This window comes from Boleophthalmus pectinirostris, unplaced genomic scaffold (assembly GCF_026225935.1).
Source record: "Boleophthalmus pectinirostris isolate CB_2022bp ecotype Guang Dong unplaced genomic scaffold, ASM2622593v1 HiC_scaffold_5, whole genome shotgun sequence".
Lineage (NCBI taxonomy): Eukaryota > Metazoa > Chordata > Actinopteri > Gobiiformes > Gobiidae > Boleophthalmus > Boleophthalmus pectinirostris.
The window spans coordinates 25,047,954-25,074,433 of record NW_026571404.1 but is presented as its reverse complement, the minus strand read 5'-3'; the positions used below and the strand labels follow the sequence as shown (position 1 = coordinate 25,074,433).

At 39.2% G+C, this 26,480-nt stretch overlaps 3 protein-coding genes across 3 annotated transcripts; 1 reads left to right on the top strand and 2 right to left on the bottom strand.

Moving 5' to 3' along the window:
* Positions 1–150: 150 nt before the first annotated feature.
* On the bottom strand, positions 151–4,029 carry LOC110157065 (ras-related protein ORAB-1-like). The gene is made up of 6 exons (XM_020921316.2): positions 3,678–4,029; positions 2,228–2,300; positions 1,662–1,757; positions 1,449–1,544; positions 998–1,129; positions 151–879 (listed from the first exon to the last, which is right to left on the bottom strand). Exons 1-6 carry the CDS (start codon positions 3,689–3,691, stop codon positions 679–681), a joined length of 612 nt encoding a protein of 203 aa, XP_020776975.1. The 5' UTR covers positions 3,692–4,029; the 3' UTR covers positions 151–678.
* LOC110156954 (calcium homeostasis modulator family member 2) lies at positions 3,158–11,979 on the top strand. Its single transcript, XM_020921188.2, has 5 exons — positions 3,158–3,442; positions 6,673–7,513; positions 7,714–8,060; positions 9,993–10,166; positions 10,307–11,979. The coding sequence occupies exons 2-4, from the start codon at positions 6,962–6,964 to the stop codon at positions 10,144–10,146; spliced, it is 1,053 nt and encodes a 350-aa protein (XP_020776847.2). The 5' UTR covers positions 3,158–3,442; positions 6,673–6,961; the 3' UTR covers positions 10,147–10,166; positions 10,307–11,979.
* A 1,049-nt stretch (positions 11,980–13,028) lies between these two features.
* hells (helicase, lymphoid specific) lies at positions 13,029–23,599 on the bottom strand. The gene is made up of 23 exons (XM_055162887.1): positions 23,394–23,599; positions 22,727–22,824; positions 22,531–22,649; positions 22,043–22,165; positions 21,907–21,948; positions 21,773–21,800; positions 21,626–21,684; positions 21,520–21,558; positions 20,872–21,099; positions 20,534–20,716; positions 20,122–20,265; positions 19,721–19,917; positions 19,546–19,639; positions 18,973–19,134; positions 18,758–18,900; positions 16,990–17,140; positions 16,531–16,614; positions 15,829–15,948; positions 15,592–15,708; positions 15,347–15,506; positions 14,931–15,027; positions 14,596–14,672; positions 13,029–14,127 (listed from the first exon to the last, which is right to left on the bottom strand). Exons 1-23 carry the CDS (start codon positions 23,399–23,401, stop codon positions 14,042–14,044), a joined length of 2,559 nt encoding a protein of 852 aa, XP_055018862.1. The 5' UTR covers positions 23,402–23,599; the 3' UTR covers positions 13,029–14,041.
* Positions 23,600–26,480: the final 2,881 nt, after the last annotated feature.

Here is a 26,480-nt window from a genome sequence, read left to right as displayed (position 1 = left end):
AGCATTTGCTCATGTGAGCAACACTGAAAAACTCTTGTGCTCCGTGTTTGTATTGTATCTGTGATATTCTAAGCCAGTAGATTTATAAGGCATTTTCATATTAATCAGTGTAATCCTGTGGAGACAGAAGAACAGCCTATTCACATTAAGTACAGTTGGGTGTTACAAGATTTATTTTCATTTTAAATGTTTAGCAACAGACATACACTTAGCCATATCTTGAATGCAGGGATTAATTGTCAAGACTTTCCCAATAGCATATTGAACACCAGCTGTCAAATCCAATTTACATACAATAATATATATTTATATATATACATAATGTTTTTATGTACATATACTGTATCACTACATGTGTAATGCTGGACAGTACAGACACTGCCAATAGTACAGGGGACAGATCAACCATGCCTGACAAACAGTCCAAAAACAAAAAAAACAAAAAAACAAAATGGACAAACAAATCCTAATTAAAGTGATTTAGTAGTGACCCCTGGTGGAGGAATGAAGAAACAGACACTGGTTCTTGAGCTCAGAAATTCACTGGGCCTAACAGTGAGTCTGAGATGACAGGGGTGTGGTCCGGGCCAAGACAGAATGATGTGGGTCTGATTTGGTAGTGCCATTACACGTGTAAAGTTCTGCCCTCTGTCCTGTGGGCTACAGAACACAGTGCTCTCAACAGCAGCCCCCTGATGATGACTTGACAGTGGTCCCTGGCGTCAGCTTCACGTTGGGTTTGTCTCCACCTCCGGCTGTGGCCCCGGGGCCCATTCTCTTTTTAATCTCAGCTGCCATGGTCATGAAAGCCTGCTCCACGTTGGTTGCATTTTTAGCACTGGTTTCCAAAAAGGGGATGCCCAGAGAGTCTGCAAACTCCTGCACATTTCAGAAAAGGAGAGAATAGTTTTATCACACAAAACTGAATAAAACACTTTCTTGAGTTAAGAGGAGTTAACTGTCGATTAGGAAGTCAAAAAGCTTTGAGACAGAATACCTTGGCTGTTGTGTAGTCCACAACTTTCTTTGTCGTTAAGTCACACTTATTTCCCACCAGTAGTTTGTTGACATTTTCACTGGCATAGCGGTCAATCTCCTGTAGCCACTGTTTAACGTTATTAAAAGATTCCTGCAAGTAACAGAAATGACACAAGTGAGAAGTTTCTAAATGTAGGAACCACAATTTTTCAGCAATTTAGTATATAAGTATCCATCTGCATTACAACGCAAAAGAACAAGCGCAAATGTAAAGGCTGACCCCAACTCGTTTTATTTTAAAATTAATTCAATATTCTAAACAACGAAATTATCATTTTATCAATAGATGTAAAAATGTATGGAGAAGCAATTACTTCTCCTTTCCATAATATTACCCATGTCAACATGTTTGTATGTGTAACACAGCTTGATGGTAGAGTAACAAAAGTGTTTGAGTTGTGAGCTGGTACCTGGTCTGTGACGTCGTACACTACTATGATTCCATGAGCTCCTCTATAGTAGCTGGAAGTAATAGTCCGAAACCTTTCCTGCCCTGCAGTGTCCCACTGTGGACCAGAGGACACATCTCTCTCACATTCTCATAAATAACAATACACTATCAGAGATGATGTGTCATAAACCCAAAAGTAAACCCAAAGTAAAACCCAATGAGTGGTACTCACAATCTGAAGCTTAATCGTCTTTCCGTCCAGTTCTATGGTTCGGATTTTGAAGTCCACACCAATTGTACTAATGTAACTTTCTGTGTATGTGTCATCCTGTCAAACAAGAGACAAAAACACACATATGGTAAAGCTGCATTATCTGAACTATTCTCACTGTCTGTACATCACTGTATGTTCTGCCTAGAATACTAAAACTGTTTTCCTCATTTATTCAACGGTACAGTAGGGAACTCTCTGTAGGAGGCACGTCACTTGATTCCATGGAAATAGAAACTTAAATCCATGGCTAAAAAGTTATGTACTGTGGCTTCAGTAATGCACTGATATCTGCAAGGTAATGGTAAACTATATTACTTATTGCATTTCTTACAAATATTTTTTAAAAGCACTAGTTTCATTTAGGGTCAGTAAAGAAAGTTTCACTTTTGCCTTTCTTGTTCTAAATTCCCCTTTTGATTGAACAAACATTCCACAGATTGCAGTTTAAGAGACACTAAAGAGTCAACAGAGATGTAACAAGCAACAATAAAAATCTAAAACACCATGTTGCACATTAAACTTACCGCAAATCTCAGAAGAAGACAAGACTTTCCTACACCTGAGTCACCAATCAGAAGTAGCTTGAATAAATAATCACTGCAAAAGAAAACAAAAGTCTATTTATAATCAGAATGTACTGTAGAATAAGATATTTTTTTAGTGACTAAACATATTATACATGTTTACTGTGAATCAAAAGTTAGGTCAATTTTGTATCATTCATTTACAAATTTATCTACCATTCCTCAGAAAAGTGCAACACCCCAGGTTTTCATTGTAGTTTGGTGCAAAACTCTGGATGATGCACAGACAAAAAACTCCCATTTCACACATTGATCTCAGTTTTTAAAGCTCATCTTAACATTAAGAACAAACTAATCCCATGAGTGATCATGGGAACTGCAGGTTCACTTTTCGGTTCTGGGTTATTCGTATGCATAGGATCAAACTTCCACAATGCACCAATCCTCCAAGATCTAGATGATGGCTATGCTTCATGTCAACATGGACATTAAAGCTCCACAGCACTCCTTTCTGGGTCAAATTCCAATCATGCACTGCTGGTTAGTCCAAGGCTGGGAACGAAGAGGCAACCTGTGCAGATGCTGCACATGTGGACCTTTGAATGTGACTTTAAAATTCAAACATTGTTCTTCCCCACAAAGGTCAAGCTCTTTACAGTCTAACATAAAATGACATAAAAGCCAAGTCAAACCCACGGCATCTGTCACACATTACCCTCGTTCTGAAGGTTCTGTCCGCTGGAGATAGTTAATTTTAAGAATGTAAAATTATGATATTTTAGCAGGCCACAGCAAAATAAACACACCATAAATCTAAAGATAGGACAGTAAAAGTTGTGTGCCAAGTAGAAAGATGGTGAAAATCACCAGTCTGCATTATGGGCCATGGGCATGTGACCTACACATGACTTAAGCAACATATGACTCAACTCAAGAGACACTGAGCACAGGGAAGGCTTTATTCTCAGTCTAAAACAATACATATCTAGATAATGCTTTTGGAAGGGAATGAAGAACACTGTAATAATAATGATGACTTGTTGATATCTCTTTTATATTTCGTTTATTAGTACAGTAGAATTATTTAATAATGACAGCCATATTATTAGAATATTAGGAGAAAAACATAACAGAAAAGATTTTTTCTTTGGCTTTTACACGAGAAAAGGTAGCGTAATGAAAAATCCGAGGCAAAATAGACATGGACCAAAGCAAGTGAGTAACAAGTGAATGGGGGACAGTTGGGAGTGTTAAAGACTAAAATAGAATTTACAGTCCACAGACAATCCACAATAGAGCTCTGCTATCCACCTGTCCAACGAATTATGAATTGGCTGATCATGCAGAACTAAAACTATAATGTGATCTTTCACACACGTTAGCCCACAATGCTAAGTCTACATGCCAGCTAGGGGGCCAAGCTTACTGACATTTCTGGTACAATACTTACTATTCTGGATTCATGGTTGATAGGTCGTTTTTACTGCTTCCTCTTGTATAATGTTTTTATCCCACAGTTTTCTTCTTAAAAGAACAAAGGAATTAACTCACAGCTACCACAACCAGCTGCCTGTTTTCTTTGTACAAATCCAAAATGGCTGCAACTCTAACCAGGAAACGGCTAACATTAGCCAGCCGATTTTCGAAACGGAGAAATGTGTCTGTGTTCTTTCAGAAGGCAGTCCTTAAAAGTCACGCTAACAGCTCATGAAGCTTTTTCAGTCAAATATGTTTCAATAAGGAGAGATTAGAGGAAGCGCAGATACCGCAGCACCCACTGTCACTGAGAGGTGACGTCATCTAGTGAGACGTGGCACAGCGCCCACGTGACTGCTTTGTCCACGTGATCGATTCTTTCCACAGACATGGATCTATAATAAAAACAGAGCTCAAACACGACCCAGTCATTTGAGTAAATGATCCAAGTGATCTTGGATTAGCCAAGGTGATTGACCATTTCAAAAATGGCATGTAAAATGGCACGATGCAATATGAATCGGACAAATGTATATCAACCTCAGTTTAGAATAAAAACATGTCTGCAACAAGAATAAGTTTTATTGCCAACAAAATTCATAAACTAGGAACTTGCTTCAGCGGTATGGTGCAACACAGAACAATGAATAATAATATACTTTGTCGAAATATTATATATAATATACAACACGGGCAGAACAACAGTGTAAAACGATCAAGTAGATTAATTATAGTTCAGTGAAGTTGTTTAAAGTGACAGGTGCTCATGGGCAGAGGTGAGGAAACTTCTTTTGGAGAGGTTCTGGTCCAACTGGACTGTAGCCTACTGCGGGGAGTGGCAAAAACCTTTGTCCAGTCAGTTTAGTTAGGCCCGAGCCCCGACAGGGCGTAGGGCCTATTGCTTCCGCTAAGCGGAGCGAATGGGGAGCGACGTGCGCATGTCCAAATGCGACAAGACGACATGCAACTATGTCCACGGTCGCCCCCGGCACGAACAGCAGTATCCCAGTAACCCACGCCCAAGGCCTGAGCCATATTTACTACTGCTAAAATGAATGGAAGTCAATGGAAGGCGATGGGTGACCTCGACGAGATGGCGAATGACGGAGCGCGTCAGTGCCCGTCACTCACCAATGACCAATGGTCGAGAGCTTTCAAAAAACGTATAATATGTTGTTCTAAAGTTTTCGGATATATTGTTTTTGCTCGAATTATTATTTTTATTATTATTATTATGCTCTTTGAACTCTAATTTGACCCCCTAAACACGTTCAAAAACTCACCAAACTTTGCCCAAAATTCAGAAGTGGCGAAAAATTCGATAAAATATAGGTTTCGTGCACGGGCATAAAAAAATGGCGACACAGCGCCACCTCGAAAAGTCAAAATACATTGCGCCTATGGGAGACGTCCCGACGTCAACTTTGTCGTAGAGCCATGAAATTCGGTACACACATTCGTCATGTCAAGACAAACAAAAAATGTTATTATGGCCACGCCCAGCGACAAACCAGAAGGCGGACATATTGGATTGAAATTTGAGTCCGCATTTTCGTTGACGTTGTGTTTGAACGAACTCCTCTGAAGGCGCTTCACCCACAGGGCTGAAAATCACCGTACATCATCTACAGAAGTGGAACATCTAAAGTTAGCTGATTTTTTTTGATAACTGTCACGGTTTACGTGCGGCAAAGCTGCAAAATTTGGTCAAAGTTTTGGCGAATTACAAGGTTGCTCCTGTTCGCACAGACTTAGTCCGATCGTGCTGAAATTTGAATCACTAATGTGTGATCTCAGTCTGAATATAATACACTATAAAACATATGAAAAAACACTATAGCGCCCCCTACCATAGACATGAAACGTCAGCATTGTCAGATCTGCACCAAATTTGGGAATTACATTCTATGTATGATTACGAGCAAAAAAAAAAAAAATATTACAGTCATGGGGAATTTTTCATTGTTGGCCAGCAGGGGTGCAAGGACTCCCCCTAAAAATCTTGAAAATAGTATTACACGCACAGACTTAGTCCGATCGTGCTGAAATTTGAATCACTGATGTGTGATCCCAGTCTGAATATAATACACTATAAAACATATGAAAAGTGAACACTATAGCGCCCCCTACCAAAGACATGAAACGTCAACATTAACGGATCTGCACCAAATTTTGGAATTAAATTCTATGCATGATTACGAGTAAAAAAGTATATTATGGACATGGTGAATTTTTCACGGTTGACCAGCAGGGTTGCAAAGACTCCACCCAAAAATATTGAAAATAGTATTACACGCACATGTTTAGTCCGATCGTGCTGAAATTTGAATAACTAATGCATGATCTCAGCCTGAATATAATACACTATAAAACATATGAAACATGAACACTATAGCGCCCCCTACCAAAGACATGAAACATCAACATTATCGGATTTGGTTCGCGGGCACGGCGTTCGCGGACGCGGCATTCACGGGCGCGGTGGGCAAGGGCCGTTCGACGCCGCTTGCGGCTTTAATTCAATTTCCATTTGCTGCTTTTGCTATGACATGAAACACACACACACACAGACTGGAGCAGCCTAGCCCTAAATATTTGTGAATTTTTCCATATCTACTATCTACCCTACTCTAAGCCCACACAACTACACCTATACAGGAGAACCCACCGAACTAGGAGCGCCAGCCAGTTTCCCCACTGGTTGAAGGATGGGTCAAATGCTGAGAATATATTTCCCTCACAAGAGCTCAAATAACTGTACTTTATATGGAAGCAGTAAAAGTTATAACATAAGCTATAAGCATAGCCTCTTCAGTGATTTTGTGACTTTGAGATTTTGTAATAGAGCTTTAATGTGTTCATGTAAACCTCAGAATACAGACGCATGGTTAATGCAGAAGCTCCTCCGCTTCTGCTGTGAAGGAGTGTGACTACCATATGTTTTCAGTTACAGATCTGTTTTTCCACAGCCAGGAAAGGAAACAGAGGGGCAGTCCCAGGCTGAGTCACGGCGTGCCCAACACAGTACACATAAAGTTCCTTTCAAGCTCCACAATTTCAAAGAACATTCAAGACAGAGCGCTGTATAGTTTGCGTCATGAACGCCTTAATGGACTATAGCAGCTACTCACAACTTCAGGAGAAACATCTGCAGGGTGACGTTTGATGCTTTTTTGTATTATATTGTTAAAAGAGTTTTGTTACAAAGGGCAATCCTATTTTTACCCCTGATATACTGACCTGTGAGAGTTTAGCATAATGGCAGCAGCTGCACTGGTCACAGAGAACTTTAAATTTGTGTCTCTGTTTTTTAAAAGTAAAGATGTAATGATTTTCAATGGTCTGGTAGCTCTAGGCACTGTGGCAGGTCAGACAGCGTACACTGTGTTTGCCTTTGACTGCCCCTGCTCTTCACAGAGGAACTACTACTATGGGCTGGCCGCCATTGGTGTGCCTGCTCTGGTGCTGTTCTTGGTGGGCATCATGTTGAACAGGAACACATGGGATCTCTTAGCGGAGTGCCAGCTCAGACGATGCAGGAAGCTGTCGGCAACAGCAGGATTCACGGTGCTCGCCAGTGTGCTGGGCAGAGCTGTGGTGGCCCCACTCACCTGGGCTGTGTTGTCTCTGCTGCAGGGACAGGCCTATACCTGTGCCCTCAGTGAGTTTGTGGACCCCAGCTTTGTGCCAGGGTTCCCATCGGGGAAGGACCCTCAGGTGCTGGCTCAGTTACCCTGTGAGGACAGTGTTTCTGCAGAGCTAAAGCCTTTCTGGAGGGACATCCAGCGTCACCTCAAGTACCAGTCTCAGGTATAGCATTTAACATGTGTACACCGCCAGGGCCCAGTAATGTCGGGGGACATATGCATGGTTAAATTACGTAATTATTTCCAAAATCTGCTGGCCATATCTGAAAAATGACATAATATTGAATTGAATCAAATGCGATACACATGTATTATACTGTGATACATTCATGTTACCTGGTTGGGTTCTTTTGTTTCTTTCAGCTGATTGGCTGGTTACTGGTTGCTCTGATGTCAGTGACCGTCTTCCTGCTGCAGTGTATGAGGCGATGCTGCTCGCCCCTAGGCCACCAGCAGGAGGAGTATTGGTCACAGTACCGTGCCGCTGAGCAAACTCTCTTCCAGAATACAGCAGCAGCCCATGCCCAGTTGGTTGCCATGCAGAATGTCAAGAACTTCTTTGGGTTTGTGTCCCTGGAGCCTCAACAGAAGGAGTTGTTAGGGGAGCAGCCAAACGGCCGTCCTGTCTGCAGCACAGACTGGAACAGGGTCACGGGGGTATGCTTGTATCGCGAGAAGAATGGACTGCCACTCTACAGTCGCATCCACAAGTGGGTCACCTACAGTGCAGAGGAAATGGACAAGGAGATGAACGTGCTCTGACCAGTGTCTGTGTGGGCCTGCTGTGTGTTGTTTTGATTCTGTTCCACTGTAGTTTCAGCTGTAAATGAGGAAAATGTCGTACTGCAGATCAAAGGCACCAACCTGAGCCAAATTACTGTCTGCCATTTCCAGAGAGACCTAAAAATTTTACTTTTTTTTTTGCAAAAATGTTTCTGACATTACTGACTTTATAACAGTATTAATAACAATATCAGAAGCAGTGGTCAGTGATCTTTAATCAGACGAAGGAGTGCAGTACAACCAAACTGAAAGAGTTCTGTGTGAACCATACCACACTAGTTCCTGAGAGGAAACTGGGCTGGGTCAGAGTTCATAGGTCTGGTAAAGTTATAGTCCAAGTCTATACATCTGAACTGAGGCTTTTTTTGCTGCATTCAGGGCAGAGTTTTGGCCGGTATGCAATGCGCCTCACGTCCAGCTGTGGTTTGCTATAGTACCACTTGTCCAACAGTTGGTTCATTTGCTCCTGCCTCATGATACCGTGAAGCCGGTCTTCGTCCTCATTCTCCCAGTCATCCTGTGTGCTGACAGTGAAGTAGGGCCTGTTCAGTTCTGGGACTGAATCCTCTCTCATTTCCTCAAAAAACTGCACCACACACTTCCGGGCAAAGTCCCGTGCATGTAGCACACAGGTCTCATCAAACATCTTCTGTTCCACGTCCAGGTAGTTGCTCCAGTACCGCGTTTGAAGGAACATGGCGTGGTTGTCAAAAAATGGTTTGATAAAACGAGCTAGAGATCCAAGTACAATGAGGAAGAGGAGGATGGACCAGCCCACTGCCTGGAAACACGGTCAAAAGAAACAAACGTGTCTAAAATACACTGCAGGTTTACACTTGCAAAAACTTCATTAAATAGGTAAAGTGTCTTGCCTTAGGACACCAGTGAGCTCCCATCCATATACTAACCAGACCCCATTTAGAGATCAGATGAGAATGGGTATAAGGTGTTATGGCCATAAATTCTGATATCAGATAATCCCAATATTAGGTCATCTTTACAAAGTATGCTCAAATGTGCCTTTAAATGTAGTGCCTAAGATTCAGGTAATGCTTAAAAAGTAAATGAACTAATCTTGACCACAAAAGAACACACATGCTATTATTTTTTTAATATCCATGCAAACCCATTTTTATGTCAGGTAATGTCAAATCCATGTCAGTTGATTGGCACTTGTAAGATTGACATATCTCTCAGTGCTTTGTGAAAAAAAAACATATAAATAAAAAAAAATATTTTTTTTTCTATTGATTTGGTACTGAAACAGTACTGCTGTGAGAACAAGGAGACTGACCTGAGAATAGCAGCGCACATATCTGGTCACAGCCTTCTTGAAGGAGCTGTTTGCAAAGATGGTCTCCTCTTTACATGGAACCTTTGCCATGATTTTGATGGTGTCCATCCCAGTGTTGTTTGGAAAACCTGGAACACAGTGCAGTTAGCAAAATAAAAGCTCCAGGTTGGTAAACCCAACCCATTTCAGGCAGAATATTCCAGGACAACTATAAAATGATTATTTTTTAGTAACTGAACAAGGTTAACCATTCATATGTGGACTTATTTAACTAACAAAGTCTGCTCCTGAATTTGACGTCCCATAGAGCAGTGATTTTCAAACTTCTACAAAACTTTCAAACATTTATTTACCCCCTATTGCAACACACAAACATGCTTGTTGACACTGTACACACATAACAGATTGACTCACTTAAATCTAACTCAATCTATGAGTTACTTTTAAGTGACGCATATGTGTCACGTTTAAAGCATTTGGGACAAACTGCTAGATCAGAATAGCCTTTGCATTTATATTTATAATGTTCTTTAGAGAATAAAGGATTTGTGATATGTCCTGATAGATCAAAGATAAGAGGACCAGAAAACTGTGAGTGCACCAGAGAAGAGGCCCGGGTCCACATTGACGCTGAACGCACAGATCAAGATCTTTCCGTCCAGAAGAGAGACCAAGATCCAAACCATTGGAGCCAACAGCGCCCTCTGCAGCATGGATGAGAACAGGAACCTGTACAAAGGTTACTCATTACTATGTCACTATTATTTTATTTGAACAGGGACAATGTTTACAGGTTGTGACAGTGACAGATAAGTCTATATTCACTACAGTTTACACTTTAATATGCAAATATTTAGTTTCTGGCTTTACTGCATCTAGACACTTCGACTCACTTGACGACTGCAGGGTTCTTGGATCGGTTTCCTTCAGGCCTCAGCCACTCGTCCATCATGACCCCGGTGTGGCGGTTCACTAACAACCCCAAAAAGAAGAGGATGATGGGGGGCACCACCATGACGCCCAGAGAGTAGAGCCTGTTGTACTGCGGCAGACAGGGGCAGTTGAAATCAAAGCTGGTATAGAGCCTGACACTGACCAAAGCCAAGATAATGCAGATTCCATTTGAGATGGACTCCGAGTTTGATTGGAAGTACTGCAGCACCAACTTCAGACGCTCCATCAGGAACAGTCAGTTGGCTGAGGAGGCATAAATACAGAAACCTTTATCGCGCGGACTATAATTAAACAATCAGGATATTATGGGAAAACATAGGCTAATGTAAATAAAGAAGCAATTTAAAGGTACAGTATGTAACATTCTGGAGGTGGCATGTTAAAAAAAAATTAAAACTTTCAAATGGACATTCTCCACACATCTATCACAGATGTGTTTTCTGCCCAAACAAACAATCCCTCCTTACTCCAAGTCACAGTAAGTTACTAAAAAGGAGCATACAATAGCTTTAAAATATATCTGTGGACACTTATGTTCACACTTTAATAGACAAACCAGTGAGTTGCTCATTGACCAAAAACTGTCCACGTTTTAATGAACCTGCAGCTGCTAGAACATATAGGCAAAAGGACAACAGAGAGCTTTTTTCTATCAGAGTAATGCTGAATTGTTAAAATGTGATCTTTTATATCAATCTATCAAGTCAATAAAACAAACAAACAAACAAATAAAAGTTTCATGAAGGTGATATTTCCATGCTATAAATAAAATTAACACACTGTGATAAGTCTGGGCTACTGGTCAGGACATGAGAAGACATCATTTTGGGCAGACTGAACTGTATTGTATTATCTGACAATAAAGATTAGCTTTAGCTAAAATACATAATTTGGTTTGGTACACTATGTACTGCTGCTGATTTGCTGTTTTTACATCTCAGCAGACTTAGTCCAGGCATTCAACTGCTTTTGTGGTCTTTGGTTAGCAGCACTAGCCACAACAAAAGGCAGTATTTAAAAGACTAAAACGTTTCATGTTTAGGTGGGACACTGCCCTCAGCTCCACTGCTGTTAGACAACCAGGAGAGACAATAAACAGAGCAGATACAGATTTATAGGTTTCAAGGGGAAAAATCTGAAATAGAAGTATTATTTAAATCAAAGATATTGTGTTTTACTTGAATGCATCCAACAAAGATGAGTCTTTAATGTTTTAATGTTAAGTGCCTGATGGAGCCTAGTGAATTTGTGCCTATTATTAAGTTGTATGCAAACATTCAGCTCAAGTAAGTGAAAAAGCAATATGCCCTTATAGCACTGGGTTAATATGATCTATTTATATGACATTTCATCCCTGCAACTGAATAAGGCATGGCTTGTTTATCACATGCTTATATGCATATAAAGTTGAGGTATGTTCCCAATGAGATAGTTCCTCCCAAGTCTAAAACAGAGCATCACTGTGCTCCTCCTGGGTAGCTTGAGGTCCACTAGTCATCATTAATCTCAGCAGTAAAAAGTGCAATTTACTTCCATTTAAGGCAGGGCTTTCAGATGCTTCAGAAGGATGAATTTTGTAGCAAATATTACAAGACTAACTTATGTATATATGCATTTAATAATGATAATATAATAATAAAGTATGTACTTTATTATTACTTTATATACATCTTTGTGCACAGTTGAGTTGAATGAGGAAGAAAAATATTATTTAGAAAGTAATTTTAAGTGATTATGCCAAAAATGTGCATCACATCAAATACACATGTTAAATATGAATGTGTGCTTATAGGTAATGATACATTGACCTTTTAATCTAAAAAGAAAGAATCAAATGTATTCTTTCAGAAATGTCTTGGAATCAAGAAACTTGTTAACAACTTGACTCAGTACAATAGTCATGTATTATTGGTCATTAGAGAAAATGCATTTAAAACACTTTACTGAAAATCATGTAATCATAATACATAGAGTATCTTACCTTAGGTCAGTTTGTTATAATGGAAGGTTGATGTGAAATCACAGAGACAGAGCTGCGATGTGACTCCTGGTCCCGGAAGAACCACACCCTGCACATACAAATGCACAACCAACTCAGGTGTGTCTCTCTCTAACACACACACCGAGTCAACCCAGTCTGTTGTAGTACTTAAAACTGTTTCTCAGCACACCGATCTCAACAGACAAGAGCACGGTCATTGGACACTGAGGCCTTTTGTAGAGTCTCTGGGCATATTGTTGTCATCCTGAAGTCTGATCACAACATGTGCATGTGTTTCCATTCTGAGGGAAAGCCATGCAAATATAAGCAGACAAAGTGACTGCGCTGAAAACACACCAAAGGCAGTCAGTGCTTTCCCCTAAATAGACTTGAAAAACAACTTACTCTTTTCACTACAACTTATCAACATGATACAGTTTAATTTATGCTTTCATAAACATCTTGGAATCAGCAATTTACGACATCATGTTTCACTTGGTAAACATAAAAATTAAATGTACATAATAATTATATACATTTGCCTTTTTTTTTAAGTCACACATGCCACTAATGAAAGGTGAGACATTGTAACAGGCAACAAAAATGCCATAATGGTAAATGCTATGATTACCTGTTTACACGGTATAACCAGAGTGGAGACAGTGGTTTAATTGAGATATTTATTATAAAATGGCACAATAAAACACAATCAATTTCACTTGGTCCCAAGTCTACATATGTTCTAAAGGATAACGTTTTCAAAAACTAAACAGAGCTGGACATAAAATGCATTTCTGGTTACATACAGATATGTGACAGTGCAACAGTGACTCTGCAAAAGGCTGACAAAGTTTTCTCAGAACTTTATAGGGTGAAAAGAAGGTAACACTTGGACACAGAAACAGCCATGTGTCTGATTGAGCAAACACAGATATGATACAGTAAAGGGTTACAGTACTGAATAATGTAATGGATAGTTCCACTGTTCTGCTGCAGATACTGCTCGTGTCCCACACATCACATCAATAATAATTATCTTTCCATTGTCAGTTTTATTTTAATAGAGAATCTTAATTAAAGTGGCTGATACATTAAAAGGGAACACTGATCATTCAAATAGGCTGTTCAAACTCCGTCAACGTGTTTCAAAATGACAAATCTTGTTCTCACCATAACACTATTCAAGGCCGGTGACTATAATTCAATTGGCATGAGATGACATGAGATTGTACTAAATACTTTTCAGATGTATTTAGCACAAATCACTTTCTTCCCACAGAACTACAGCTTGCCAATTTCAACAAATCGCATCCAACGTGACAAGAAACATTAGGGCTATATGACAAACCTCCTCAACTTTGAGACCTTGAGCTACTCAATGGGCCAGTTTTTTGTCAAAGCAATGAACGCACAGTAGATTAAGGTCAAAGCCAGCCTATGCTAGCATGTAAACTACACACATTTGTGATGAGAACTGCAAAAAACTAACAAAATATTAGGGGGAAAAAGTCAACCAAGTAATATCTGTCATACACAACCTCCTTTAGTGGTTTGAACATACACAATCCAAAACTTTATTGCTGTTGCTGTTGCAGCAGCAGCAGCAGCAGCAGCACGAGGCAGTCATCCGGTTAAAGGAACAGCAGTTTAGTTTCTCTCCAGAGACAATGCACAGAGTTTCAGGACAGGATGATGTCAGATTGCCGGTCCTCCACTAGCCTGAAAACACCCACCTTTTCCTGCTTCACTCGAACTCTGTCCTTATCTGGAACACAAACATTAGGTTCTAATCACTGCTTCATAAATCTCACTAAAAGTGTGGCTTATGGCCCAAGTTACAAAGTGTTTAAATGACATGTAGGGACCAATGTAAGCAGTGAAAAGGTCAAAATCATCTAAAGCTAAATATTAAGTGCTATAACCATGCACATGGTAAGTTACAAGATCTGACTTGTGCGTCAATGACAAATGCTTTTCACTGACTAGAATTGTATGTATGACTTGCTGCAACAAAAGCCAAAAAAAAGCTATACTTTTAATTGATGAAATTTGTTGTTGTATAAATGCTTTTGTATGGCGTTTATATTTTTTACATTGCAGACTAGATCCAATATTGCTGTAGGTGGCATACAAGTCATGTGTTTGGCACAAACTGACTTAGCTAGGATTTGACTGCTACATCATCACACTATGGGTAATCAACCCCCAAAAATAAATAGTTGAATATCCATACCCAGCAGGTCAGAGCGGTCCAGCAGCACCTCCAGATCTTGGTCACTAAGCACTTTACCTCTTGAGGCCTTCACCTGCCTGTGGACACACAACAGTTAGTGTGCTCTCTCCCACTCTCTTGCCATCACAGATACACATACACTCACATTCACTACGTTCACACGCACGGAGAATGGAGTGTGCTAAGCAATTAAATTCAAATAGCCTTTGCCCTAAAATCCAATGACTTTTGTCCCAGTCTAATTACAGGTTGAAATGGACTAGGCCAGTTATTCAGTCTAAAGGTAGTGTGCGTGCTCTCACTTGGATCACTACAGAAACAGGAGTGGGACTCACTTTTCAGTGCCTCGAGCCTTTAGCAGGTCCATCAGTTCGTCCAGGTCAATGCAGCTCTTGCCCTGGCTGAGCTCTGTCCGGGCCCCTTTAAACTTATCTGCAGCAAACAACAGAATTCAGGTCTAGCAGCAGTTTGTTTTTGTATTGACTCTACTTTGGTAAGTAGCAAACTAACCATCTATGATCAGCAGTATATTAGGGTTAGGCTATGATAAAGGGCTGCTAGATGGAAAAATATACATAATTTAAATCACAATAATTAAAATGATTATTCACAGAGATTTGATTTCAGTGAGTTTAAATTAAGTGAAGAAACAGATTAAATGGAAGTAAGAAACATACTTTCACCATAGGAATATAGTTTAACTGGAAGTGGCTAAATTTGATCCAAATAAAGTGTATGTAGCACTCCTTACTCTTGTGGATGACCATCTGCTCCAGTTTCCTTTTAGCTGAGGCTCTTTCAAAAATCTTCTGGTCGATGGTGTTGGCTGTGACAAAACGGTAGACCACCACAGGCTTGGTCTGTCCGATGCGGTGACAGCGGTCCTGAGCCTGGAGATCAGCCTGAGGATTCTAGACACAAAGATGCCATTAGCACAAAATATCCTCCTGGTTACATACAATGTAACCAGGGAGATGACGTAAGGTGATAACCCACCCAGTCACTGTCGAAGATGATGACAGTGTCGGCTGCAGTCAGGTTGATACCCAGACCTCCAGCTCTTGTGCTGAGCAGGAAAAGGAACACCTCTGGATCTTGAAAGAACTTTGTAATCTGAAAATAACATGCATGAATCAATGCAAATGCTTTGCATATAAGGTACAAGGGAGCATTACAAGCAATTCTTTTATAATATGTTTGCATTAATACGACAGAACTACATTAAAGTCTCACATTCTCCTCTCGTTCAGCATAGGGCATGCTCCCATCCAGGCGACTATACTCAAAATGTCGTAAGTAGCAGTAGTCCATCAGCAGATCCAAGATGGAGGTCATCTGACTGAAGATCAACACCTGAATGAAGATGGGATCCATAAATTATCATCATCTCATCACACACGAACTGTTAGTTCATATATTTGATATAGTACTGTAACTGTGCTACTGATTAACATGTCTGCTGTATTATTCAATAATAATCCAAAATGTAATTATTCTTTATGTAATAATAATTTCTTTATGTAATAAACCCTGTAATTCCCTTTCTTTCCACATCATGCACCAGTCCACAGTAATTACATATTCAGACAGGCATTATAAAATGTTCATTTTTATCTTCCATGAAACTGTAGTAATAAGTGAACTTTATTGTATTTATCAACTGTGGAACAGTATAACAAACTACACACAATATTTGGAACAGTTTGGTTAAGTTGTGCATTAGGGTGAAAGCGATATACACTTTCAGTCACACACCAAAAACCTGAATATCATAATATTATTTCTGGTGTGAGTAATCAGATTTTCTTTTGTTTTTTTAGGTGGAAGACATAGGGACCATGAGTGACAGTCATTTGACAAAGTTTCCAAGAATGTTAAATAATAAATACAAATCTGAACACGCAAACGCTCCAAAGCTAGTTCATAGTAGTGTACCTTGTGGCCCCTCTTTTTGAGTGCTGGCAAGAGGCGGTCCAGGATCTGAAACTTGCCAGAGGTCTGCACCAGCTGTTCATCAATCTGGAGAGCACAGTAAAAAAAAACAGTTAAACTTGCTTGCCATTTCACTTCTGTCTGTGGATCACATAAAACCTTGTAATTATAAATCTACTTTTCAGATCGTAACAAGCACATCACTTTGATCTATATGTCAAAACAGGAAACTTATCTAAGCGACTAAGAAGAAAGCAGTATTGCCTTTTGTTTATCATACTATCCTTTGCGTCTTGCCCACATTTAAAACTAATCAGTGAAAAAAAAGACACTCTTAGGATTAACAAAAATACAACCAGTTTGATAATGTTGAGTTGTTTTAAAAAATGAAATCCTCCCAAAAATTGCAGAAACATTGTAGTCTATGGAATAGAAACTGATGTTAACAGTCTAGGAAGTCACCTTGAACTCTTGTGTGGCTGGGTCCAGGGGATATTCCAACAGGTACGGGTGGTTACAGCTCTTCTTCAGTAGCATCAAGATGTTCCGAAGCTTCAGGTTGATTTGTGCGTCCAGGGGGCACTGGACCTCCACTACAGAGGAGTCTGCCAGACTGGAGAAAAAGATAAGACTGGATAAGACTCAAAAATCTATCTCACCACATACAGTTACACAAACCATGGCTGTGCTAAAGAACGACTAGTATGATTCTGTTTTTTCAGGGATGATGCAAATATAGATTTTACAAAACAAACAAACTGATGAAATACATAAAGCTTATTGGCCAATACAGATTTTCTAAATTAAAATAAGTCACTTCAACACATACTTTGCTCTGTATTTTGCTGTGTGCACAATTGGGCAAGTGGGTATTTTGATACATATTTTCCAAATTCATATTGTATAAACTTGAATTCTTAATTGATTTAAGCATATCCGGTGGTGTGAATTTGTCTAATGAGGGAGGGTGTGGCCTTCCTGTATGAAGGTATGTAGAATTATTAGGCAGCTTCTTTTCCTCAGGGAAAATGGGCCAAAAGAGATTTAACTGATTCTGAAAAGTCAAAAACTGTAAAAAGTCTTTCAGAAGGATGCAGCACTCTTGACTCCAAAGATCTTGGGGCATGATGACAAAATGTTTTGTTGCAAATAGTCAACAGTGTTGCAAGAAAAGTGTAGAGAAAAAAAAATACTCAAATTAAATGCAATGAATGAGATTTGAGAAGAATCCAGCATAAAGATACCAGGAACCCATTATCCTCCAGCACTGTCATATTCCAGAACTGCAACCTACCTGAAGTGCCCAAAAGTACAGTTCAGTGTTCAGTGCTTAGAGACATGGCCAAGGTAAGGAAGGCTGAAACCCACCACTGAACAAGAAACAAGCTGAAATGTTTAGACAGATTTTTCAAAGGTTTTATGGACCGATGAGATGAGAGTATCTCTTGATGGACCTGATGGATGGGCCCGTGGCTGGATCAGTAATCGGCACAGAGCTCCACTTTGACTCAGATGCCAGCAAGATGGGAGTGGGACACTGGTATAGGCTGATAAAGATAAGCTTGTTGGTCCTTTTCGGGTTGAAAATGGACTCAAAATGAACTCCAAAACCTACTGTTAACTTTAGAAGACCCTTTCTTCAAGCACAGGACAGTAGAGGAAAGAGTCTCCCTCTTTTAAGAGGATCATGATTTTTCTGCAGGACAATGCTCCAGCGCATGCATCAAAGTACTCTACTGTGTGGCCAGCCCGTAAAAGCTCAAAGTATAATAACATGGCCCCCTTCCTCACCTGACCTAAACACTACAGAGAACTTGTGGGCCCTTATTAAATAGGAGGTTTACAGTGAAGAAAAACAGCACTTCTCTGAACTGTGTCTGGGAGGGTGTGATTGTCAACAGATCAAGAAAATGACAGACTCCATGAATGGAAGGCTTATGACCATTATTGAGAAGAAGTGCGCTTATATTGGTCATTGATTTTATTTTATTTTTTAATGTCAGAAATGTTTATTTGTAAATTTAGTGGTCAACTATTCTGACAAATGAAAAGAAACAAGTGAGAACGGAAAATGTTCATTTTTCCATTTACGGTAGTTGCGTAATAACTCTGCACATAGTTAACTTCACTTTCACTTTCTTAATTATTCAGGTTTGAGGTTTAACATTTTGGTGTGACTCAGAGCAATGCACTTGTTCAGTTATAAAAGTAAGAAAAAAGCAGGCTCAACCTCTGTTCCTGCTCCTTCTGAAGCCTCTCCAGGTATTTCTCCAGATCATCTGGAGTATCTTGGTCTGTTTCACTGTAGTCAACTGCTCTTCGACTTCGTCGCTTTGGCCTACCAACAGAAGTCACCACAACTGGCTCTTCTTTCTATAGCAGATAATTAAACTTAATACAATTGTATATAAACATTTTTAACCTGGAGTTTGCAGAGAATATTACCTTATCTTGTCCCAGCACTGTGGCAATGGTCTTGTTGACTACAGCCGTATACAAGTGCTCCTGTTTGGCTGTCAGGGGAGCATATACAATGATCTCCTTTTTAGGAGGAACCTCCAGAGTCACATCTGACTTTAACCTTCTCAGAAGGAATGGGGTCAGAATCTGAAAATACAGGGCTGGCTTTAACATAACATTGAACATCTGCTGCTCCATGCGATAATGTTCCATTGGTCATTGACATATGAACACTGACACCCTTAGCCACCACATGTAATAGCAGCTTGTGTGTATGCATAGCAGTTTCGTATCAATGCTTATGTATTGTGATACGCACCGTATCAATATGTATATCGTATCTTGAGATACAATACTGAAAATACTTTTAAGTAACAGTATAACCTACATTTTGCAGTAAGCTCTATGGAATCAAAACACAGAATTCCATCTAAAAATGCAGGAACATTTTACACACAAGGACCACAAAGTTCTAATATTAGTGTCAGAAGGTGCAGGATTCCTGTGGTCATCCTTATACAGGGGATGATGTGTGGGTTTTATAGAGGCTGGACTGACCTGGTGCAACATGCTGAGGATGTTGTGCTCACGTTCAGATGCCACTAGACTTTCTGCCTCTCCCAGAGAGTCAATGTCGAACCAGGACTCAAAGCTGCACACAGACAAACACAGAAATGAACACATACAGTCAAAGGTGAATGATAAGGTTAGGATTACAGAACACAGAGCTGACCTCTTCAGGTCATCAAAGACCTCTGGCAGGAGAAAGTTGAGCAGGGACCAAAGCTCAGCCAGGTTGTTTTGCAGAGGAGTCCCTGTCAGCAGCAGTTTGTTGTCTGTAGGCATCATCTTTAACTCTCGTACCAGCCTGCAGTTCAGGTTCTTGATCCTGTGGCCTTCATCCACAATCAGATACTTCCACTGAAAACGCTGAAAACACATCTCCATCATTATTTATAGAATAGTTTGTTTTTTTTTAAATATGCAAAATAAAAAAATACTGGAGCAGACAGACCATTTTTTGTGGTCCAACCTAGACATTTACATGCATGTTTTAACATAGCTGATCTGAATATTGTCTTCTGCTTAAAATAAAGCAAATAGCCCTATAAAGATTGTTAAAATCAAACAAACCTGGAGGCATTTCCTGTCGATCATTGAGATCTCAAAGGAGGTGACCACCACCGGGCACATGCCTAGGGGCTCATGGGGTCGACGGATTTGTTTCAGTAGTTTTGCCCTCTCTGCCTGAGGCCCGTGGTACAACACTACTGACACCTGCAAATCATGCAGTCATAAAAACTCTGGGGACCACTGGGGAAATTAGCAGGTTAACTGGCTTTCTCCTTCTGCTCTACTGCATAATGTGATTCAGATTTGTGATGGATTATCAATTTTAGTGTCAAATACAATAGTGCCTAATACAAATTAGAGAGAGAAGAGCAGCTCACAGGAAACACTATGTAGAGAAAAAAAGGTGCTTATCTGATAGGTGGAATACACTATATTTAACATTAGAGAAAGCTGCGATCTTCTAGGCTGTTACCTGAGGGGTGAAGCGCTTGAACTCGTTGATCCAGTTGGGCAGCGTGGACAGAGGAGCCACCACCAAGAAGGGCCCTAGCACCTTCTTCTCGATCATCATGGCGATGTGAGCAATGCACTGGATGGTCTTTCCCAGCCCCATTTCATCGGCCAGAATCCCGTTAATTCCGTTTTCCCACAGCATCTGGACCCAAACACCAGAAACATAACTCCAACGGCTTAAATTATGACACCAATTAGGATTAACACAGTCAGAAATATAGGCAAAGCCAAGACTAACTAAGTAATTAGAAGTAAAATGGTACATGAAAATGAGGATTTCCGGATTTGCATGCTTACCCTTAGCCATTCAATTCCTTCAATCTGGTACCACCTCATGACTCCTCCAGTAAAGAGAGCAGGCTGCTGGTAGGGGATAGGCTCTCCATTGACTGTGCGTGAGGGGTCCAGGAGGTGTTTGGCCTTGTCCCGGACAGCCTCAGAGAGACGATTCTTGATGGCTTCATTTGACTCGCTCATATTCTCAAGGTCTTCAGCTTCCAGTGACTTCTGTTCAGACGTGTCATCCTGCAATGGAGTACATACACATTCAAATTGTCCCATATAATGCTGTCACAATAAAAAAAAAAAAAAATTAAACTGTATTTTGACAAGGAAAAAAAAAAAGATTTTAATGGAGACACGAAGTTTGTTGTTGCACTGTACAATGCAGTTCATGCATCTTTTGTTTTAAATGTAAATGAAGGTTCTATAAATTTAAATTCAAATTTATCTTCAAAAATCGGGCTGTAGGCAAAAAATCTAGTTTTAAAAAAATCTTACACACTCCACTGCAAGTGTGTAAAATAACAAAATTACCTCCAAGCAAAATCATCTACTACAAGGCTCCAGTATCTATTCATGTACAGATGAGTATCTCAACATGTACGGACCTGTATCAGAGTCAAATATAAATATAGCTCTAAAACAAAATTTTTTAAAAATTACCTTTTCCACTTTTGCTTTTTTTGACTGTGACATTATATCCTGAAAAAGACAAAGAGAAATGATTAGGCAGAGCATCAACAAAACCATCTCTATCAAAAAGTCTTACTTCTTTTGACATGACATCAGCAATTTTGTAGTCATCATCTCTTCTTCGCTTCCTTTTATCTATGTGGAAAGTGAATTTTATTGAAATTCAACAATTCATGTAACTTCTAATAACTTCTAATAACTTTCAATTGACAGTTTTGCTCACCTTTATCAGGTTCAGCTGCAGTTGAGTTCTGTAGGCATAACAAACAGAAATTACTATAACAAATAATATAAAAATGATATAATAATCAGTTCAAAAACATATGTGATAGTTTGTATTAACACTTTAAAGCTCACTTTCTTTGCTTTCTTCTCAAGTCTCTCCTTCTTGACTTTTTCCTATAGTGATAGATATAAAAAAAAAAAAAATAGTTCACTGTCCATATTTGTTTCTTTAATTGTTTAATTGTTATTAAAGGTCTCATAGACATACCTCGTTCTGTTGTTGCTCCATCTTGGTCAGCAGGAACTTGGAGTAGATGTTGCTCTTCTGAAGCAGGTGCTGGAGCCTTTTGAAGCGCATCTCATTGCAGTCCCTCTCTCGAGATTGTCGGGCCTAAAGATAGGATTGTAATTTTCCTCTCATTTTATGTGCTACAGAGATCAGAGTTGAGCCAGTTTAGGTCTATTAACTTCCAATGTAACCTTATACATCATAGAGCTCGAGATTATGTCATGACATATAAAATTTGGACTAAACCCATTAAACCAATTGAGGATTTTAGGATGCTAAATACTAAAATCAACATTCAAAAGTATTCTGGGACTATAGTGTGATAAATGAATGTACTGGATCACATGGTCCACAGCCATTTCACAGAAGAAAACAACAATGAAAACATGTTTCTTCTTGTTTAATACAGATAAATGGGCCCAGTGACTTACACAGGCTTTATAAGGAAAAACGTTTGTTTATCTGACCTTTTCCATCATCTCCCTCTCTTTGCGCTCTCCTTCCTCCATTAGATGCTGCTCCTCAGCTTCCATCTCTTTCGTAATGAGAACATCTGAGTTGGCTGACTCAGTTTTCACAATAATTCCTATAGTCACAAAACAAAGCTGCGTTAGCTGACCACATTGCTCGCGCACACTCCAAATGTGAGCCTCTGGAAAGTACCATTAGCATCTCTAGTCTCCATGTTGGTCCCAGTAGGCTTCTCAGACTCATCAGGTTCAGGGCACTGAGGTGACCCACTGCGATTTTCTTTCTTCACACTGGTGAACAAGACAAACAGCACAAGCATATTCAAACTGTATTCAGTCACTCAAAACTGATTGTAAGATAGATTTAACTATTATAATAAAATCTACCCTGAGGTAGACAGCAGCTGCCCTGCTTCTTGGCTTTTTAACATTCTGACCCATTAAATCATACACTTAACACTTTCATTCATAACACAGAGGCAAGGTGGGTGTAGTCTTGCCAATGCTACAATAGCAGCGTGGCATATGGAGTAAATGGACAATTTGTATTCACACGGTGCAAGTCTATGCCTAAGTGCGAATACAGCATCTGTATTGCAAGGTAACTCCATACACTGGGTATTGGTAATAGGGTATGGGTATTAGAAACTCCATAGCCTGAATTTCTCGTGCTTCCAATCTCTACGAAGTTGTGATGTAACACTTTGGTAACAAATGCATGTAAATACTGTTAAACATGTAGAAATATTACTAAGAACTGCTTTTATCCCAGTCTTTAAGTGTTAGAAGTTGGACATTTTCAAAATGTACATTTTTACAAGTTAATGAAACTGAAAAAGGATACAAATAAGCCTACTCACCTGCTCATAATTCCGAATTTAGCACCTTTCCAATCAAAAACTACAGTGCAAATCTTATCGGCAACCTCTTGATAGTCGTGTAAAGCGTAAATTGCTGCTGTAAAACAAAAATCTACTCTTTTTTGACTCGATAAAAGGTCGGGGTAAGCTTCTTGTGTAAGTTTTTGATACTGCAGAAGTCCACACGCCTCTCACGTTGTTTAACATGTAAGATTAGATTGCATTAATTACTTTTCCGGTTTGCTGCCTTTCAAAATAATGTTTCATGTGGACTTTCTCATGATGTCAGCCCTTGAACCGTCTTATTGTTAAAGAAACTATTGTCACATTTCCGGTATTATAGTTGAACATTTTTGCTAAATTTATGACAGCAGTGAAGTTGTAGTAGGTGGGGCTAAGATCTTTCGCGCCAGTACGGACTAAACCACTAGCTACTTCGTTTAAGGTCCAAAGACTTTAGAAAATACCAACTTGTTTATATTATACTCAACATAGAACGTGAAATACATAATCAGGAACATTGCACAGGAGATTATTACTGAATTAGTAGAGGTAACATTCATTCTGCACCTGTAATTATTTGTTAAATACACTGTTATTAAATATTCTTCCCCCCTCAGATTTCTTATTTAACAGGGCCATTATTTATCATACCTGTATTATGTACCTGTATTACATCACTCATTATTATGTATTGAATATTGGATTTTACATATTCAAACAAACAGATAAACAGTAAAATAAATAAATAAACAAAAACTAGGCAAAGGTAATTCACCATGTAACAAATCTTTAACAGGGTCGACCTAGCCACAAAAACACACAAAACATTTAGTTCAAACCTACCCTACAAATACACACACACACGCACGCACGCACGCACGCACACACACACACACACACACATATATACACACATATACCTATACACATACATACATACATACATACATACATACATACATACATACATACATACATACATACATACATACATACATACACACTGAAATAACTTGAAAACTGAAAACTGATAAAAGCAATAATAACCAACCACCTGTTGTTCAACAGAATCATTAGAAAAAAAAACAAAATAATTAAACTTGCCTGGACAAAAATGATGGTACCCTTTACTTAATATTTTGTTGCACAACCTTTTGAGGCAAACTCTGCAAACAAATTATTTCTGTAAATGTCAATGAGACTTTTGCACTGGTCAACAGGTGTTTTGCACTGGTCAACTGGTATTTTGACCCAGATATTTCGACCCATTTCTCATGAGCAAACTGCTCTAGTTGTTTCAGGTTTGAAGGGTGCCTTCTCCAGACAGCATGTTTCAGCTGCTTCCACAGATGTTCAGTAGGATTGAGATCTGGGATCACAGAAGAACACTTCAGAACAGTCCCATGTTTTGTTCTTAGCCATTCTTGGGTGTTTTTAGCTGTATGTCTTGGGTCATTAAACTGTTGGAAGTCCCATGACCTATGACTGAGACCAAGCTTTCTGACACTAGTCAACACATTTCGTTCCAAAACACAAAGTTTTGAGATTTCGTTGTACCTTGCACAGATTCAAGACACCCTGTGCCGGATGCAGCAAAACAGTCCCCAGAACATAACCAAGACTCCTCCGTGCTTGACAGTAGGGATAGTGTTCTTTTCTTGATGTGCTTCATTTTTGCATCTGTGACCACTGTTGATTTTTCTTTTTTGAACACAATTTTGAACCCGTCTTTATATAGATATGCGCCCGCGCACACCTAATAGAAACTACAAAACACTGGGTAATAAAATTTGCGCAAACCCGAGACTAACCTGAATAGAGCTGCGTGTGAATCTAATAATCTGATAAACGTTATGGAGGCATGGATCTGTAATAAGATCTTACACTTCCATAAATGGACGGCGATACTCCGATTGTGTTTGTACCGTGTATTTGTACCAGTGTCTCGTAGATCCACTCCGGTGCTTCGGGTGAAAGTTCAGCTTCTTTCTCCGCCTCATGTCTTTGGATCGTCTGCGGAAAACGAGCCCGGGCTCACAGATATTTATTCAATAACTGAGCTCTTATGAGACAAAAGTACAAACCTCAGCTAAAAAATACAATTAAAAACCTAAAAAGATTATTATCTGAGTATCACAGCACGTTTAACAATTGACATGATAGAAAAACCTGAAAACAACACAGGCTACCCGTTACCATAGCAACTATTAAACAAATATTAAACAACTATTAAATAGCCTCATAATCTCATAAAACAATCAAGTGGGACTTAGTAATGAAAACCTTCATTCTGTCGTTTTCAGCTTATTTAAAAATAAGGGACTGAGACTCAAAGGTGAAATCAAAGGCAATTTAAATTTATCTGAAATTTCAATAAATCTGGTCACAGTCATAAAAAAGGACACCTGGTTTATGGACAAAAACAAGCAATGTATTTTGTAACCGTGGGTTTCTGTTTGCGCCACTGCTCTGGGCGACGCAGGATACTTGGGTCTTAGGTTTCCCTCTGTAAAACTCAGTCAAAAGTAAAAAAAAAATAAAAAAAAGTATAGCACAGCCGTCAGATTTCTCCATATTTCATTAATATTTTTTTGTTTTCTTTCTGAATTCTACACACATTACACATTTTATTCAACATTACAATATTTACAGATTTACAGAATAGTTTACAGATGTTCTTTTCATTCTAACAGAATAGGCATTTTGGTAATGGCTGACTAAATCAAACCTATAAATATGACTTTAAAGGGTTAGGGTTAGATACAAGATAAATGACACATTTAAACTGGTACAGTCAGTATATTAAAGTGCATATGGCATGTTAACAATTATATTTATGAAGATTTCTAGTTTTATTTCCTGGTTGAACACAGACAGCAGACACAGAGCCAATTTCATAACTTTTACCCAGCAACCATACCGTGAAAAAGGGGCATGTCTAAAATGACACAATAGCTCAGTTATCCCTGCTTTTGAAAGTTTTGATAACAGACGTATTCCTTTTAGAACCACTACGTTCTTTATTTTTCAACATTTCTTTTCAACTTGTGTACAGAAACTAAGACAAAACTGATGTTAAAACTA

Coding starts and splice junctions, on each gene's coding strand:
- LOC110156954 (XM_020921188.2), top strand. CDS start 6,962: ATGGCAGCAGCTGCACTGGTCACAGAGAACTTTAAATTTGTGTCTCTG. Junction 7,514..7,713: donor ACCTCAAGTACCAGTCTCAG/GTATAGCATTTA, acceptor TGTTTCTTTCAG/CTGATTGGCTGGTTACTGGT. Junction 8,061..9,992: donor CTCTACAGTCGCATCCACAA/GTGGGTCACCTA, acceptor ATGTCCTGATAG/ATCAAAGATAAGAGGACCAG.
- LOC110157065 (XM_020921316.2), bottom strand. Junction 1,758..2,227: donor GTCTTCTTCTGAGATTTGCG/GTAAGTTTAATG, acceptor CTTGTTTGACAG/GATGACACATACACAGAAAG. Junction 880..997: donor TGGACTACACAACAGCCAAG/GTATTCTGTCTC, acceptor TGAAATGTGCAG/GAGTTTGCAGACTCTCTGGG.
- hells (XM_055162887.1), bottom strand. Junction 15,028..15,346: donor GCAGATGGTCATCCACAAGA/GTAAGGAGTGCT, acceptor TGTTTGCTGCAG/ATAAGTTTAAAGGGGCCCGG. Junction 14,673..14,930: donor AAGGCTCGAGGCACTGAAAA/GTGAGTCCCACT, acceptor GTGTGTCCACAG/GCAGGTGAAGGCCTCAAGAG.